Source organism: Verruconis gallopava (genome assembly GCF_000836295.1).
Source record: "Verruconis gallopava strain CBS 43764 unplaced genomic scaffold supercont1.26, whole genome shotgun sequence".
Lineage (NCBI taxonomy): Eukaryota > Fungi > Ascomycota > Dothideomycetes > Venturiales > Sympoventuriaceae > Verruconis > Verruconis gallopava.
The window spans coordinates 404,676-419,945 of record NW_015622162.1 but is presented as its reverse complement, the minus strand read 5'-3'; the positions used below and the strand labels follow the sequence as shown (position 1 = coordinate 419,945).

Below are 15,270 nucleotides of genomic sequence, written 5' to 3'. Positions count from 1 at the left end.
GTTATACATTGTTCCCTTGCTCTAGGAAGCTGAACCCTTCCGAAGTGGCTTACATTAGTGAAGCTAGTCGGTATCGGGAAAGTATTCCTAACAAGGGGTAGGACACTTGATGTCAAGGCCTTCCTAAGGGTGAGAAAATTAAGAGGGAGAGAGAGAAGCCTCCTACAAATGGGAACTATAAAAAAGCTTAGAAGTAAGATAAGATAGTTAAGATAAAGATATAAAAGAAGATAGAGTAAATAAGGAAGATTAGAGTAAAGATAAAGCAAAGTAAAGTAAGGTAAAGCAGGGTAAAGCAAAGCGAAGTTCTGTATAAGGTAAAGCAAAGCTGGTTTCTATTATCTTGTTCTTATCTAAAGCTATAGTCTTACCCCTTTTACCTTTCCTTATCCTTCTCTTTTTATATATCTTTGCCATATTATATAACATCTAAGACCCTTACTCCTATGTCACGTGATGCCCTTTCAGAGTATAAACCATTTTCCCCAGTACATTATACTATTCTAAGTTATAAATATAATTATCTTATTATATTCCTTCTATAATAAGCTCTGGTTATACCTTATTCCTTTGCTCTAGGAAGCTAAACCCTTCCGAAGTGGCTTACATTAGTGAAGCTAGTCGGTATTGGGAAAGTATTCCTAACAGAGGGCAAGACAGAACTTTGGGTTATTGCTGATGGGCTACTTCGATCTCATTAAAGGGAAATATACCTACTCTGACGACATTACGGAGTGGGATTATGGCGAATATGAAGGGCTGAAAAACAATGAGATCATAGCACTGAGGCAACAGAGGGGTCACGATAAAGAAAGGAAGTGGGATATCTGGACAGATGGATGTGAGGGTGGAGAGTATGGTGTACCCTGGTCTAAGATGACGACCTGCTTCTCACACCATAAAGATCAAGACAACAAATTACCGAGCGGCTGGACGGACTCATCGCAAAAATCAAAGAAATTCAACGGCCTTATATGTATGGGGAGAATCCAGCTGATGTCCTTATTGTAAACTCTCGCCCTCATTTATTCTATCTATCCTCTTTCCCTCGCTCCGCACACAGCGGCTAACAGGTAAACACTTTAGGTCGCACATGGCCTCATCCTTCGCTGTTTTGCCAAACGGTGGATCGGCTTATCGATTGATAACCCGCTACCCATAATGTTCGAACCCGGGGCGATCTCGGTTTTGAGGTACGTCCGTCAAATAGATTCATGATATCATGGTGCTGAGATCAACCCACCAACTAAAAGCTACAAAAACAATGATGTTAATCAGCCGGCCTTGCACATCGGCCTAGCGCTCCCGTCTGAGAAGGACGCAGAGTCGAGGACTGAAGGAATATCAATACCAATTGAGCTACCTAAAGCGAGCGGGGCATATGAGGTGAATGAGGCCGTAATCAAAGGTGCGTAGGGCCTAAGAAGATAGTATCGTATATCAGCTTAGATTGAACTGCTTTTCAATTCAGCATTTCCACTCCCTGACACCAAAGTGCTTCGAGTCTTTCACTATGGCAATTCCATCTATGGGAAAACAGCGAAGATTGTAGCTCAACTGCCAACAAAGGAGATTGCAAACTATTTTCTGAAGGTAGATCAGTTGGAAAGGTTCCTTTTGAGGCTGGAAACTGACCAGAGTATAGATAGTATCTAGTGGAGACACTGGACGATATATGTGTATGGGTGAGTTTGAATCATTGAAGGCCATCCGCAATGTTTCATCAGAATTTGTGCCCGAACCTCATGCTTGGGGGATGTTTGAATGGGAAGGTCCAGACACCTTCTTCCTCCTTACCGAGTTTCGCGACATCCATAAACAGGTACGCTAGAGAACCCTATGCCGTTGAGCGCTCTGACGGACCTTACCCAGCGGAGTCGGATAAATTAGCTCCTCGGTTAGCACACCTGCATGCTCGCTCGCAATCGCCAACTGGCAAGTTTGGCTTCCATATCCAGACGTACCACGGGAAAATCGCCCAGGCCGTAAACCAATGGGACGATTCCTGGTGTGTTGTGTTCTCACGACATCTCGGATACATAATGGAACTGGTCAATCGTAAACTCAAATGGCCTGAGTTCGAGGTGGTATGCGAGCTCATATTGAGGAAAGTCGTGCCTCGTCTCCTTCTTCCACTCCAGACCGAAGGTAGAGTACCGAAGCCTTCGCTAATTCACGGTGACTGCTTGGATGGCAATACCGCCGAGTATACTACCGGACATGCTTTTATCTTTGATGCCTGCTCGTTCTACGGTCATAATGAGTACGACATAGGCAATTGGAGAGCAACGAGACATGAGCTTAACAGAGAAGCTTATAGGCGGGAGGCGATACGGAGAAAGTCCGAGAACTTCTCCTGGGTCGACGTGCTGCAGGCGAAGAGGACCTGGGTGATGCTTTACTAAGCGTTTACATCTGTGCTAACTTAGTTAGCGGGGCCATGCCGTACCCACCTTATTCTAAACATGAGGTGTTGTGGGAAAATGTTGAATTCTCACATTAATGGCTATTTTCTGCGCAGAAAAATACCAAAGCGACAAAAGTAAATACTGTAAGAGTGTATATTTTATATCACCTACTATACTAGCTAGTTAAAGTACTGGGGAAATTGGTTTATCCAAGGATATGGCTGTGTTATGTGATACAGAGCATCATAACATCCACTATAAGCGAGTGGCCTTCTTTCCCTACTATATGTTAGGAATCTATTCCCTATCCATCAAGACTCATTAATGTAAGCCACTTTTCTGCAGACTGAGGAACAGTCCCAGCCAAAGGTAATACTTTACCCAATTTGAATATTTGTATGGCGTACTGAGCGGGGCGAGTGAGAAGCACACTTTAACCTGATGCTTGAATTGTGTTTGAGTGAATCACGTGGGTGTGATCAAAACTTTGCAATTACGTGCTGAGAAGTACCTGCTAGCTTTTCCTCGTTGGTCTTAATGCGACACTGCTGTGTACAGAGTACAAGATCCAGCTTCACCTTGAATAATGGATCAACTTATGCGATGCTCCACCCAACAACGACACTTGCAACAGCGCTAATACCTCAATGAACCCTTTGAGCGACCTCCACGTTTCACTTTCTTCATTAAACGCGTAGCCTGAGGTCCAAACACACCTCGTGGCATGAAGTGATTCACTTACCTGCACAACAACAGTTGCGATGGATATCATACGCATATCGGAGCTCGCGAAAGAAAGCTCGGAAATTGAGGATAAATGTATTCGCGCTGTTGTCACTCTCATATGGCCCTATAGCTCCTCCACACAACGAGCGGCGTTTCTTCTTGCCGAACCCGATTTTCGTCTTCGCAACAAGAAGGGACAGGTACGTGTGCAGCTGACGGGTGCCGCGGCAAAGGCTGTAGCAAGATCGAAGATTAGCATTGGTGACGAGCTTTTCCTGAATCTTGAGGGGGCAAGATGCATGGAGGCGACCGCTGGCATAAGTACGCCTGGAAAGAGCGTCGATGTTGAGCTGGCGTATAGTAATCGACTTGTGTGCAGCATTTTCAGGAACCAGGAATTATTGAAGAAACTCAACATAGCTGACAGACAGGGCTCAGAGTCTCGTTGCCCCTCAAGTTCGTCCACAAAGCCTCAAACACCTTCGCGACCTTCATATCAGTGGCAATCGAGTTACGATCGTGGTTATGGTCTTTCTAATACGCCGGCATCATCTGCTTTTCACAAACGCGCAAGAGTAGTCAGTGGCGACCTCGTGGACTCTCCATATGATCCCTTCGCAAATGACGTGGATACTTTGAATAGTGATCGCAAACGCCCGAGGCTGGCGTGGGGAGGTGAAGGCAGCTGGTCTGTAAAGGATGGAGTGCCGTCTCCCACGAAAAGAGGTCAAAGGTATGATTGGCTCCAGATGGTAGAAACGCAAGCGTCAGAAGAGTCGCGAGAGGTTGGAATGATTGCATCCCACATAAACACAGAGTCACAGTTGCCATCAACGCCAACAACAACAAATGCAGATGGGTCTTACAGCGAGACAAATAGGCACGAATATTTACCTGTGAGAAGTGGAACCACAGAAGATGAGGACGTTAACGAGGCCATTCCTTTGCACGGGAATTTGGACGATGAAGATATTGCTGTGGTCCCCACCGCGCGTTCACTACTACCCGCCGCTACAGCTTCTCGATTCCACGTATTTCGCGACCAGTCATCTATTAGAGCGCCTAGCAAAGTTTTGGAGGCTACACTGCATAATGGCTCTGCGACACAAGTAGCTGCCGATGTCAAACCAACCGTATTGCGCGATGACGCTACGTCTCTAGGCCTTATCCCCAAAGACCTCAACAAGGTCAAAGACAATTTTCCAAACTTGAAACTATCTGCTTGTGGCAATAGCCCACGTGCTGAGAACCCTAATCTACATACCTCAAATCTGCCTGCAGAGTCCTGCCGACAGCTTCAGTCTCCAAATAAGAGCCCCTCTTTTGAATCCATGATGCCGCCACGACTTCCATCTTTGCTATCCGACACTCCGGTACGCCCGAAAATGCATTCCCAACAACCTTCTATGCTTCTCGTACCCTCTTCTATTTCCATTGAAGAATCGCCACCATATACTGACACAGTTGGCTCATCACTGCAAAGTTCATTTGCGGGAAAACCTTCTGGTCTGTCGCCCATCTTACCAGACTGGATGTTGCAGCTTGGTTTCGGTTTTGTTAATGACACAATTGACCAAGAATCATTCGGAGAGAACACGGAAGAGCAAAATAAGAACGTCCATAGAAATAAGCTTCTGGATGAGGGTATTGAATCTTCGCACCCCAATAGTCAACCGCAACCTTTGCCAACAAGCGGAGCTCAGCCAAAAACGGCAAACGAAGAAGCGAGTTCTGATAATAAGGAAGCAAACACTGGATTGCTAAAGAGCCAAAACTTAAAAGCCACAAGTTCTCACGAGGATAGCATTGTTGCTCAGAACCTATCGGTTCAATATTCTCTGGGGACGAAATCTACGGTCTCGAAAAGCACGGAAACTCCCGGTAGCGGATGGCGTAGTTCTTCTGCTCAGCCCTGGGAAGCTCATATCTCGGAGGGTCACTTTTTTTTGGGAACCTTTACCGATACGACAGCGTCTGAGATGCACTCGACTTTCTACAAAGAGGCCGACGATTCCTTGAGTGGATATATTCACGGTCGTGAAGATGAAAACAAGGCGGACGCCCAAGACCACGCAGGGGAAGACAAAGTAGCATTTGATAAGACGCAGAGATCACCACAGACTAGGGACCTAAATATTGCGGTGTTAGGAAGTAAATCCTCAATATCGTTCGATGGCACTGATGATCCGGAGTCACGATACCCTTCATTACCACAGCTTTTAAGCTCTCAATCGCGCTCTGCACCACCGCTTGTTTCCTCTATGACGACAGTAAAGCCAATTGCTAAAGATGTACCCAGTGAACGCGATGAAAGTCAATTTTCTACATCTAAGCACGACTTGATCGAAAATATTGGAGCATATCATGAAACACCGTCGGCTTTGTTAAGAAACTCAGAGCCGCCCTTCCATAGCTTTCCACTCAATGCTGGTGAATATCGAAAAGATAGTTTTGAGGATGACAGGACTGGTGGTGCAATATCGGCATCTGAATTAACAGCGCGCCAATCGCAAAACCATGAAGATGAGGATTCTTCTAATTCGACATCTTTTCTGTGGCAAAATATGCCACTGAGTACCTCATTCTGTGTCCCGCAACAGGATCCTAAACTTCCTTTGACACCAAATCTTAGTCAGGATTCCTATCAAGAACAGCTTTTGCAAGCCAATTTTAACAGTGCGCAAGACAAATCGCTGCCAACTCCTAGTGCCACACAATCCGCTACCCACGAACCGCTACGCGAGGGAAGAACACAGTCTTTTGTCACGGAAACTGATTCAGGTCGCGCACAGTGGCAAGAGCATTTGGTTGGAACAGGTGAAGACACGCCACCTCGAGACCCGGCGAAGCTTGCTTCATTATATCTCAGCCCATGGTATGATCTTACTCCTAAAAAGGTAGAAGATGAGAAGCATGTTGGTAAAGCAGGAAGGAGCGTCGTATTTGTACAACAGGATAGCGATTCTCAAAAAAGTTCATGCGTTGAGGACGAGTCTGGAAACTCGGAGAAAGTCAACACATTAGAGTCTGCAAACGATAGGGAAACGTCTCCAGTCTCTCCAGCCCCTGTTGCTGACATTGTGCAGCAAAAGAACATGGATTCTGACTTTTCCTTCAATCTATCTCAAATAACAAGGGCTCGCGGCCTTCTCACAGACTTCTCATACTACTCACCACTACCTGGACTGTTTTCGAATCTCCGAATTCCCTCCAATTCGCATTGCTACAATGATGGATACGTGGATGTCATTGCTGTTGTCACAAAGCCGACCACAAAACCACTTCGCGCCGACAGAGGACAACGTGATTATCACACGACGCTTAGCATCACAGATCCAGCCTTTTATCCGAGGAATATGCGAGTGCAGGTGTTTCGCCCGTGGCGTGAAGCTCTTCCAGCAGCGGACAAAGGTGATATAGTCTTGCTCAGGGGCTTTGAAGTATTCTCTAGCACTGGAAATGTTGGAGTAGGTCTGAAGAGCGTTGAAAGCTCCGCTTGGTGTGTGTGGCGCTTTCTCGCTGATGCTGAAGTTGCTACTGCCACAGGCGACTCCAGTGTTGATGACAAAGCTTGGGCATGGCTGAGGAGGGAACGTAATGACCTTATTGACTGGAATCAAAGGGAAGAAATAAGGGGGCCACCTGTTGAGTTTGGTGAGCAAGAGCGGGTGTTCGTGAAGGACTTGAAGACTTGGTGGGCTAAAACCGCTACTGGCTAGCATTGAAGTAGCTTAAACCTTCATAAGGTCGTATGCAAATCTTCCTTCTTTCCCGAGGGAAAGATTTGCGTAGTGAAACGAGAGAGATTCAGGATCATTATTCTGCACTGTAGAGTGTTTCTTCGTGCTCACCGCAAATCTTCTTCCAAGATAAATGCTCTCCAAGGTCGCTCACGGCCCCAATATACCCCACGTTACCTTCCTGGATATTGTATGGCTCATCATTCATCCAACGCGTGCCATTAATTAGCTGGTTGCTTATCAGAGACTTCTTGATCTTGCTACAAGCAACTAGAAGACGTTCAGCATGTGGGTAAAACCACATCCGAGGCCACCACCGGTCTCGCAGCGACTTGTCACTTGTGAAATGCAACACCGGAAAGATGAAGCCGGACACCATATTGACGCCAAGCGAGACACTTGTCCAAGACGTATCACGCAAGGCTTTGTCGTCATCAATAGCGGCAAAAGGCTTCCTTGACGACAGAACATCTTCTTGAAGGCTGATGATGCCTTTAGAACTTGGCGATTTTAGATTAGAATGTGGGCTTGGTTGGTCAAATGTCGTCCAATCCAGAAAGCCCTCGTATCCAGCACAGGTCTGAAACATCCTTGATTCGTAATCAAGACCAACATGGAATTCCTTCCGGCGGCCATCATTCAGGTCTGGAATAATTTTGTCTTCTGTATTTGGAAGCTCAGGTTGGCCCGGCGCAAAAATGGTGCGAGCGTATTCTTGATCTGCAAACAGATTGGCCATATACATCTGATCAGAATTGCGAGATATATTGTCTGGATCAAAGGTGTCTTTCACCTTGTCCTTAGTTGCTTGGAAAAAGGCCCGCACCTCCGCGACGGGGCCCATGATAGTTCCTGAATTGAGCCAGCGGGGACGATGGTGCTCCATATCCTTGTCTGTATTAGGTCCAAATGCGTCCGGGGGCAGAGGCGACGGAGGCACAGCCCAACATCTTGGATGAGAATGTTCAAGAGGAAAGCACGTTTTGTCTGGACCGAAGATGATGCTGTTGTAGATTCCGCTCTTTTCCACGTAGTCATCGCCAAATTTTGCCCTCAATCGCGTATTAGCCTCATCTAGAACCGAAAAATAACGCTGCAGCAAAACATCGGGACCAAGTTGGAAGATGACGTCGTAGCCGTCCACTAAAAGGACAATGTCGTTGTCCTTGTGGGGTGGCAGAGATCTCAGGTAGCGCAGCGGTCCTTCAATTTTGGCGAGATGACTTTCCGATGCATTGAATTCTCCCGAACCCTTCCAGTCTATGAGAACGGGAACTGGGTATGAAAGAACAGTACTGGAAAAGATCAACCGGCAGAGATTGAGGTTGCTATCTGTGGCGACAGTTAGCAAGTGGAGGTGGGATACACGGCCGTTTGAGGCGTCGTCATAGGACAAAACATTAGGGAGCTGGATCCAGTCGGCCTTATTAATGTGTAGAGAAATTAGGGAAAGACATGCACACGCGGAAACAGCGATAATGATTAGATGAAACCTTAGTTTACGCAGTGTCATCCCCGAAAGATTCGTTAGCAACAGGATGGTTGTCTAAGAAGCGAGCATCGTGACTGGAAGATGCGGGATGACGATTGTTAAAAAGGGAATCAATGAAAGAGGAAATTGAACAAGAGAGCTTCGTGGGCAAAAGTTATCGTGTCTTCCACCAGCGCCGAAATTACCGTAGTGACGCTGTGCTAGGGGACATAGGAAAGGGTGTTTGCCCTCGCACCAAAGACGTGGCTCAATGCGACCACGCTTTGATTGAGATGCCCTAATAGGTGAGCGAGCCGAGCCTGTTGTTGACGGGTCTTGGCAGGTCACTTTGCTCATCTTCAACAGGCTAGATGAGCCAATCAGCAACTTCTCAGTGCGAAACATGGCCTTGGCAATGCATTTCGATATCATGCGGTTCAATCCGGCTTTTGATACTCCAACGCGGTAAAGAGATGTATATGCTCTGTGGCCCAATTTTGCGCTCTTTCGATCATCAACCTTGAGTTACTCTCTCCGAACAGAATGCTGAACCGCTCACATCTTGTAGGTAGACGTGAACTAGTAGTCGTGTCCCACGCGAGGGCGTTGCCTTCGCTGCATGTGATCGAGTTAAAAGATTGCGCGCAACATTCATCCTGTGGGTAGTTGGCATCAAGAGGTCAACAACTTTTGACTCCCTGTTCGTTCCGGCGGCGGACTTGGCGTCGTCGTACGCATAAACATTCGGACCAACCTCAGCATATAGTGTTGCGACAGTAGCTCTCACAGAACTGTGTAACTATATACTGTTATTTCTTAATTAAAAAAATTTTCTTTGGTTGAACAAATATTTCTCCCTAATAGAGGCAGAGGAGAGCCAACATGTAAACCATTTGTTACTGAACAGTATCTAAAATGGAGAGATATGTGTGAGTGTAAGCTTGAAGGCTCTCAGTTTATATAGAAAACTACTTCATGGATATACTTCGAAGTATTTGTCCACCTCTCGATATGGAAGTACGTTGCTAGCATCGATGTTCATTATGCTCGCCAAGTCAATCAAGATGAGCTCGTCCTTGGAGGGCTGATCATCTTGTCTGTTGCTACTCTTGTCTTCTTCTTATCCTCTTTCCTTTCTCCCTCACCCTGTACTTTTAGTCTGCATCTTTTTTGACTGCCCCCGTTGTTGAAGTCGAGAAGCCACTCGATCGGTAATGATGCCTTTGACGCCCCGTTTGTTGTATCTTCTGCATCGTTGCGAAGCCAACAGTAGCCAGCTTTAAGAATGACGCTTGCATATATCGTGAAGCAGCCCCAGCCCAATCTACGAGCCTGGAAAGGCGGAGACTGGAGGATCAGACGCGGGTTGCGGAACGTGGGGTGCAAGTGCACATGTACCTCTTTTATGAGATCGTGCCTAGAGGGTCGTACAAAAAAGTTCCATTCGTGCCTGTTGCGAGTCTCCTCATTATCGCTTCCTACGCGAACCAGTCGATGCGTGTTTCCAACATAGATCGTCAACGGCTTCACGCTATCGCTCGATTCATTGGCTTCAAATTCCTCAGATTCCGCCTGGCGACGCCTGTAGCTTCTCGGATACCTTGCTTTCAATTGTTGTTCTTTGTCTTGGTTTGGCACTGCCGTCGAACTTGACCGGCACATTGGGCATGAACTTTCAACTAGATTAGGCAGTAATACCTCTGGCGTATCTTCGTCCAATCCTACCGCGTTCATGTATGCAATGACGGTCAAATCTGCCCACGTGTTGAGGCAGAGCTCACACATGGTGTGGTTGCATGTTGTGGTGACAGGTTTGTGAAGCAAAGAATAACATATCGGACAGACGTCGTCTTCGTGAATCTCTTCCGAAATGGCGGATAAGTTGAACGGCTTGGACGACATTGGCTTCCGTTCAGCGCACTCTTCCATTCCAGCGGTTGTCCTGCTTCGTTCTCGAGCAGGTGAATGTCCCTCAACCAGTGTCTTGCAGTGAGAACTATCAACAAGAATGTCTTACTACATGGAGGGCGATTGACGGCCTCTTACAGCAGCCATGGAACCAAGGACATGATAAACGACTCATACGACGGTAAAGCGTGACACTGTGCCTCTCGGCACCAATACGATGCAAGCTGAGCAATCTTGGGTCAGCACTGTCAGGACACCGTTTGCAAGTTACCGCCCAATTTTCACGTGACGGACCTGGCGCCTCACACTGACACAGCCACAGCGGCGCTCTCGATCAGGCACGCGGCCGAAAGCGGGCCTGATGGCTGCGTGCTACGACGATGGTTACGCTTCACAGCTCGAATTGCTGGACGAGACTTAGCTACCCATACCCAGCTTCTACGGCTCTCTCCACACACTCACCTACATGCCCCGTCAGATTTCGGTGTATGATTCTACCTGCAGCTGTTCTCATTGGCGAAGTTAATATGCCATCGTCTGTTCCCGCTTCACGCAGCGCGAACTCCTGATGCCTGCACCAGCACGCTGTCTGGCGCACACTCGTTCAGCGCAAGCATGGCCAACTCCACATCCTCATCGACAAAGCAAAAAGAATACTTTGATATAGCAAGCCCTGCGTCATCTTCGCCCTCGTCAACACCGGGCCTCACAGGCCAGGAATGGGGCTTCCCGCGACATCAAATCAGCTCTCGATATCAGCCTCGACGCGGATCAACAGCGAGCTCGATCAGCGCGGGGGGCTCAGTGGACATACAGCCGCATGGTCGCCTCAGCGCTGCAAGGGATTTGAGCCAGAATGGTATCGTAGCACTGAACCAGATTCTCTCCACAGTCTTCGCCGCTAACTTTTTCTTCGTGGAACAGCTATTTCAACACTACTGCAACCTCCAATTGTGCGGACCGGCCTATTGCCGCATACCACTGCGCCCGCGTCGTCAACGCACAAACCCCCGAGCACGAAAGATATCCCTCCAGTTACGCTGACGAACATTCCCCATGTCGAACCATCTGTGTTTAAACCCTACCTCGCACAAGTAGGCAATTTGTACGAGTCTCGTGCAAAACACCTGACGGACGAATCTCTCGCGTTTCCTCCGCAGTGGCCAGGAAAGTCGTCAAGGGATGACGACTTCGCTGACGCATCCGATAGAAAGCTACACAGCGACCAGCGTCAGCGCCCGCAGCTGGCAAGGGAGAGCTCGGCTGGAACGAATCTGAGTACGTCACAATCAAGCAGACGCCGAGGCAGCGGGGCTCGACGGAGGTTCGAGGTCACGCCATTGTCCACCATTCCACAAGTATACTTCGAAGAGAATTTCCGCTTAGAAAATCCTAGGACCTTCGACATTGTTAGCGAGAGATCTGAGCTGGTACGGACACCCATTACCCATAATGATGAAGGTAAGGATGCCAATGGTACTGCACACGCATCCCTCGGCCCACCTCGAAAAGCGCTTGCCACGAATGCTATACTGCAAGAGAAGCTCTCTTGGTATCTTGATACCGTGGAGATACACTTGATATCCTCAATATCTGCCGCTTCGCAGTCATTCTTTGCCGCGCTGGGGAGCTTGAAACAGCTCCATTCCGAGGCAGCTGATTCAGTGGCAAAGATCAAGAAGCTACGGGAAGACTTGGCGACATTGGATAAAAAGATGGCCATGGGTGGTCTAGAAATCATCAGAATGAGGCAAAGGCGGGAAAATTTACGAAAGCTGAATGACGCCATGGATCAGTTAAAAGGCGTTGTGCAGGGCGCGACGCACTGCGAAGAGCTGGTTGACCAGGGCGATCTCGAGTTAGCACTAGATCGCATGTCCGTGCTCGAAGACTATGCCTGCGGCCAATTACAACAAACCTCCGGAGCTGATTCCTCGTGGTTGGTGGAGAACAGTTCTCTGCAATTACGAGATTTACGTCGGCTGAAAGCACTGGAAGGCTTTGCTGAAGGCATGGGCTCATTGCGAGCAAGAGTGGGCAAAGGATACGAGACAAGGTTTTTGGACGCACTGATCTCCGATCTAAGACACCACGTTACATCTGTATCGAATCAAGAGACGATGAAAAGATGGGCTCAGGCATCCTTGAGGGCGCGAGGCCACGCTACCGGCCCGTCAGTAGTGCCTGCCTATCTCCAGACAAATAGTCAACTTAGGCAGACGCTATCCGTTGTGGTTCACGGACTAAGCAGGTCAAAGTCGTTGACAATCGCCAGTGCCACTTTCCGGGATGCTATTGTGCGAGAGATGAAGTCGATGATTCGACATCAGCTCCCTAGCTCAAGTGACGATGATGCCGACTCGGTTACCTCTGTTTCAACGGCGAAGAGTCGAGCACTCACACAACAAGACAAGTCCGCACGGTTAGCACGAAATTTGCGTGCTCTTGGCCCCGATGATGCAGAAGAACTGTTCATGAGGATGTATTGCAGCGTCGGCGAGGCGTTGAGAAGATTGCAGACACAGGTAAAAATGCTACTAGACGTCACAAGCGGACAAGTATTGTCGCCAACGAGCACTGCCCCTAGATCTCCACCTAAGAGTCCTAATATGGGCAGCATAGACGCACTATCACCTCCACAAATTACGTCAAGACCTCGGTCCGACTCTACTCCGTTGCAGGAGGAGCTGATGCAAGCCATGGATCTTTCTAGTCTTCTCGGTCAGGCAGTTGATGCTGCCCAGACACAGGTGACAAAGATCTTGAAAGTCCGCTCCGAGCAAAGCACCAATCTTCCACTCGCTCACTTCTTGAGATATTTTACACTAAATAGACTTTTCGCAGACGAGTGTGAAGCAATATCAGGTCGATCTGGCGCATCGCTCAAGAGTGTTGTCAACACCCATATCGCCGAATATATATCCTACATGTCTCGCAATGAGCGAGAACAACTCGAGAGGACGATGGACAGTGACCAATGGGCTGCAAAAGATTTTGCGGCTTCAGACGAAAAAGTTCTTTCACAGGTATTGGAAGCAATGTCAAATGACCCAAGACCATGGATCAGTCATTCCTATATTTGGGAAGACAATGCAGCTCAAACCCCGAGCGGGACGCCTCAGATCAATGGCAATGCAGCCGCCGGAGGGTCCAAAGAACAAGCCCAGCCTGCGATTGTCGACGATGAGAGATTCATTCTCGCAAGCTCTGCAATATCTCTGCTTCACGGCATTTCCCGCTATCAAATCCTTGTTGCTTGCATACCTTCTATCGCCGCGGATGTTTCGCGCGAACTTAATGAGTATCTTCGATTCTTCAACTCGCGCTTGTGTCAGTTGATTTTAGGAGCTGGTGCAACAAAAAGCAGCGCTGCGCTCCCAAATATCAACACCAAACATCTTGCGCTAGCCTCCCAGGCTCTGAGCTTCGTCATCGCTCTGATCCCATATCTGCGGGAGTTCATGCGCCGCAGACCTGGTATGTCCCCGGAGAAGCTTGGAGAGTACGACAAGACAAAGCGCCTTTACCAGGATCACCAGGTGAGCATAAATGAGAAACTTGTTGAGATCATGAGCGCAAGAGCAACACGGCATGTAAAGAGTATGAAGGACATAGATTGGGATAATGACAGAAGTCAAGTGAGCAAGTACATGGAAACTTTGACAAAAGAAACAAGTGTCTTGCAAAGGACACTGGGACGATACCTGCCAGAACATCATGTCCGAGGTATCATGGTGCCTGTATTTGCAAGCTATAGAGAGCAGTGGGGTGATGCGTTCCGCCAGGCACACATCTCGACGGAAGCGGGCAAAGCACGGTCAGTCTTGCTTATTTAGATCTTGCAGCACAATGCTTTCCTGAATGCTAACGGGTTGCTCCTAGACTTCTACGAGATGCAGAACACTTTGAGTCCAAGCTTGGTAAATTGGATGGTGCGGCGGACACGGGCGCATATCTGGTACGATTGGTGCGGGAGAGGACTATTGCGTCTACTCCATCCTCTCGTCCACTCAATACCACTGAAGGAGAAGGTGAATCAAATCCTGCCGAAAAACAAACGGTCAAAGCCGCGGCAGACGCAAGCAGCAGAGAAGATTCCACCACATAGCAAGATCCTCTGAGTTGAGCGTAATCAAAATCTATTCCTATTCTGACGCCGATAGATCTTTCAAGGGCTGATGCTCATTTTACAACGTCGATGTCTGGTGGGGTTTTATTATGCTTCTTGTACCCTACTGGCGACTTTCGATCCCCAGATAGAGCGTACTCATCTCAGTAAACTTGCATCAGAGGAGTTAGATTGTCCCGCCCAAATGGGCTTTCTCTGTGAATGGCATGGTGGCTAATAAATAAAGATCACACATCAAGCATCAATGACGCTGCTCATCGCACAGCTAACTTTTTCAGCAAGTCTCGGAAATGTGATATATGAAAACCAGCAAGACTAGAAGAGTGATCAACGGATTTTCTTTCCGAGCATTAGAATTTCGGATCGATAAGTAACGTTAAAGTGGCACTGGCCCTATCCAGCAAGCAGGACTGCAAGTCTGTAACTTACAAAGCAATTAGCCCACTTTTATCTCGGACTTAGACCTTCCCGTAACAAGTCGTGCTATTTAAAGGAACTCCAAGCCCCTTTTAAGGTCTGCTTCTCCGTTATAGATCAGATTGAGATCAGTCATCGTATTTATGCATAGGTCTGGCATGTGGCGGAAGCATCTCCAGCGCTAGACCAGAGTTGGTCGAAGGTCGTCAACGCGGAGTATTCGAAAGTTACCAAGCAGCGAAAAGTTTCTACTTTTGCTTTTCTGCCTAAAGCGCCGGAGATCTGATTGCCACATGGTTCCCCGCGATGGCAATGACTGGCTTAAACATTTGGGTTGAATCTTACCACGGGCAAAATGCCTGATCTGGCAACAAAAGTCCTGGCACAATCCTTGTTTCATGAGCCCTTATGCCCCAATCGTTGATATTCTACTTCGAGTCAGGCCTCGGCCCAAGAATATATTTGCTGTCT

The 15,270-nt window shown here is 47.9% G+C and overlaps 4 protein-coding genes across 5 annotated transcripts; 2 read left to right on the top strand and 2 right to left on the bottom strand.

Annotated features, from left to right (window-relative positions):
* The first annotated feature begins 2,979 nt into the window (after positions 1-2,979).
* On the top strand, positions 2,980-6,946 carry PV09_07095. 2 transcript variants are annotated; one of them, XM_016360817.1, is made up of 2 exons: positions 2,980-3,334; positions 3,573-6,946. In XM_016360817.1, the coding sequence occupies exon 2, from the start codon at positions 3,884-3,886 to the stop codon at positions 6,851-6,853; it is 2,970 nt and encodes a 989-aa protein (XP_016211494.1). In that variant the 5' UTR covers positions 2,980-3,334; positions 3,573-3,883; the 3' UTR covers positions 6,854-6,946. The 2 variants fall into 2 exon arrangements, with proteins under 2 accessions (XP_016211494.1, XP_016211493.1); XM_016360816.1 differs by having other exon boundaries at positions 2,980-6,946.
* PV09_07094 (uncharacterized protein) lies at positions 6,805-8,387 on the bottom strand (the record flags this gene model as incomplete). Its single annotated transcript, XM_016360815.1, has 1 exon — positions 6,805-8,387. One exon carries the CDS (start codon positions 8,385-8,387, stop codon positions 6,951-6,953), a length of 1,437 nt encoding a protein of 478 aa, XP_016211492.1. The 3' UTR covers positions 6,805-6,950.
* An 815-nt stretch (positions 8,388-9,202) lies between these two features.
* Positions 9,203-10,489, bottom strand: PV09_07093 (uncharacterized protein). The gene is made up of 2 exons (XM_016360814.1): positions 10,392-10,489; positions 9,203-10,328 (listed from the first exon to the last, which is right to left on the bottom strand). The coding sequence occupies exons 1-2, from the start codon at positions 10,398-10,400 to the stop codon at positions 9,405-9,407; spliced, it is 933 nt and encodes a 310-aa protein (XP_016211491.1). The 5' UTR covers positions 10,401-10,489; the 3' UTR covers positions 9,203-9,404.
* Positions 10,490-10,650: 161 nt separating this feature from the next.
* Positions 10,651-14,943, top strand: PV09_07092 (uncharacterized protein). Its single transcript, XM_016360813.1, has 3 exons — positions 10,651-11,112; positions 11,178-14,070; positions 14,136-14,943. Exons 1-3 carry the CDS (start codon positions 10,869-10,871, stop codon positions 14,359-14,361), a joined length of 3,363 nt encoding a protein of 1,120 aa, XP_016211490.1. The 5' UTR covers positions 10,651-10,868; the 3' UTR covers positions 14,362-14,943.
* The last annotated feature ends 327 nt before the right edge of the window (positions 14,944-15,270 follow it).

Bases quoted from the DNA above. Each gene is read 5' to 3' on its own strand.
- PV09_07092 (XM_016360813.1), top strand. From the start codon at position 10,869: ATGGCCAACTCCACATCCTCATCGACAAAGCAAAAAGAATACTTTGAT. The intron at 11,113-11,177 runs GTATCGTAGCAC...TTCGTGGAACAG, and splicing joins AAGGGATTTGAGCCAGAATG to CTATTTCAACACTACTGCAA. The intron at 14,071-14,135 runs GTCAGTCTTGCT...GGTTGCTCCTAG, and splicing joins ACGGAAGCGGGCAAAGCACG to ACTTCTACGAGATGCAGAAC.
- PV09_07095 (XM_016360816.1), top strand. From the start codon at position 3,170: ATGGATATCATACGCATATCGGAGCTCGCGAAAGAAAGCTCGGAAATT.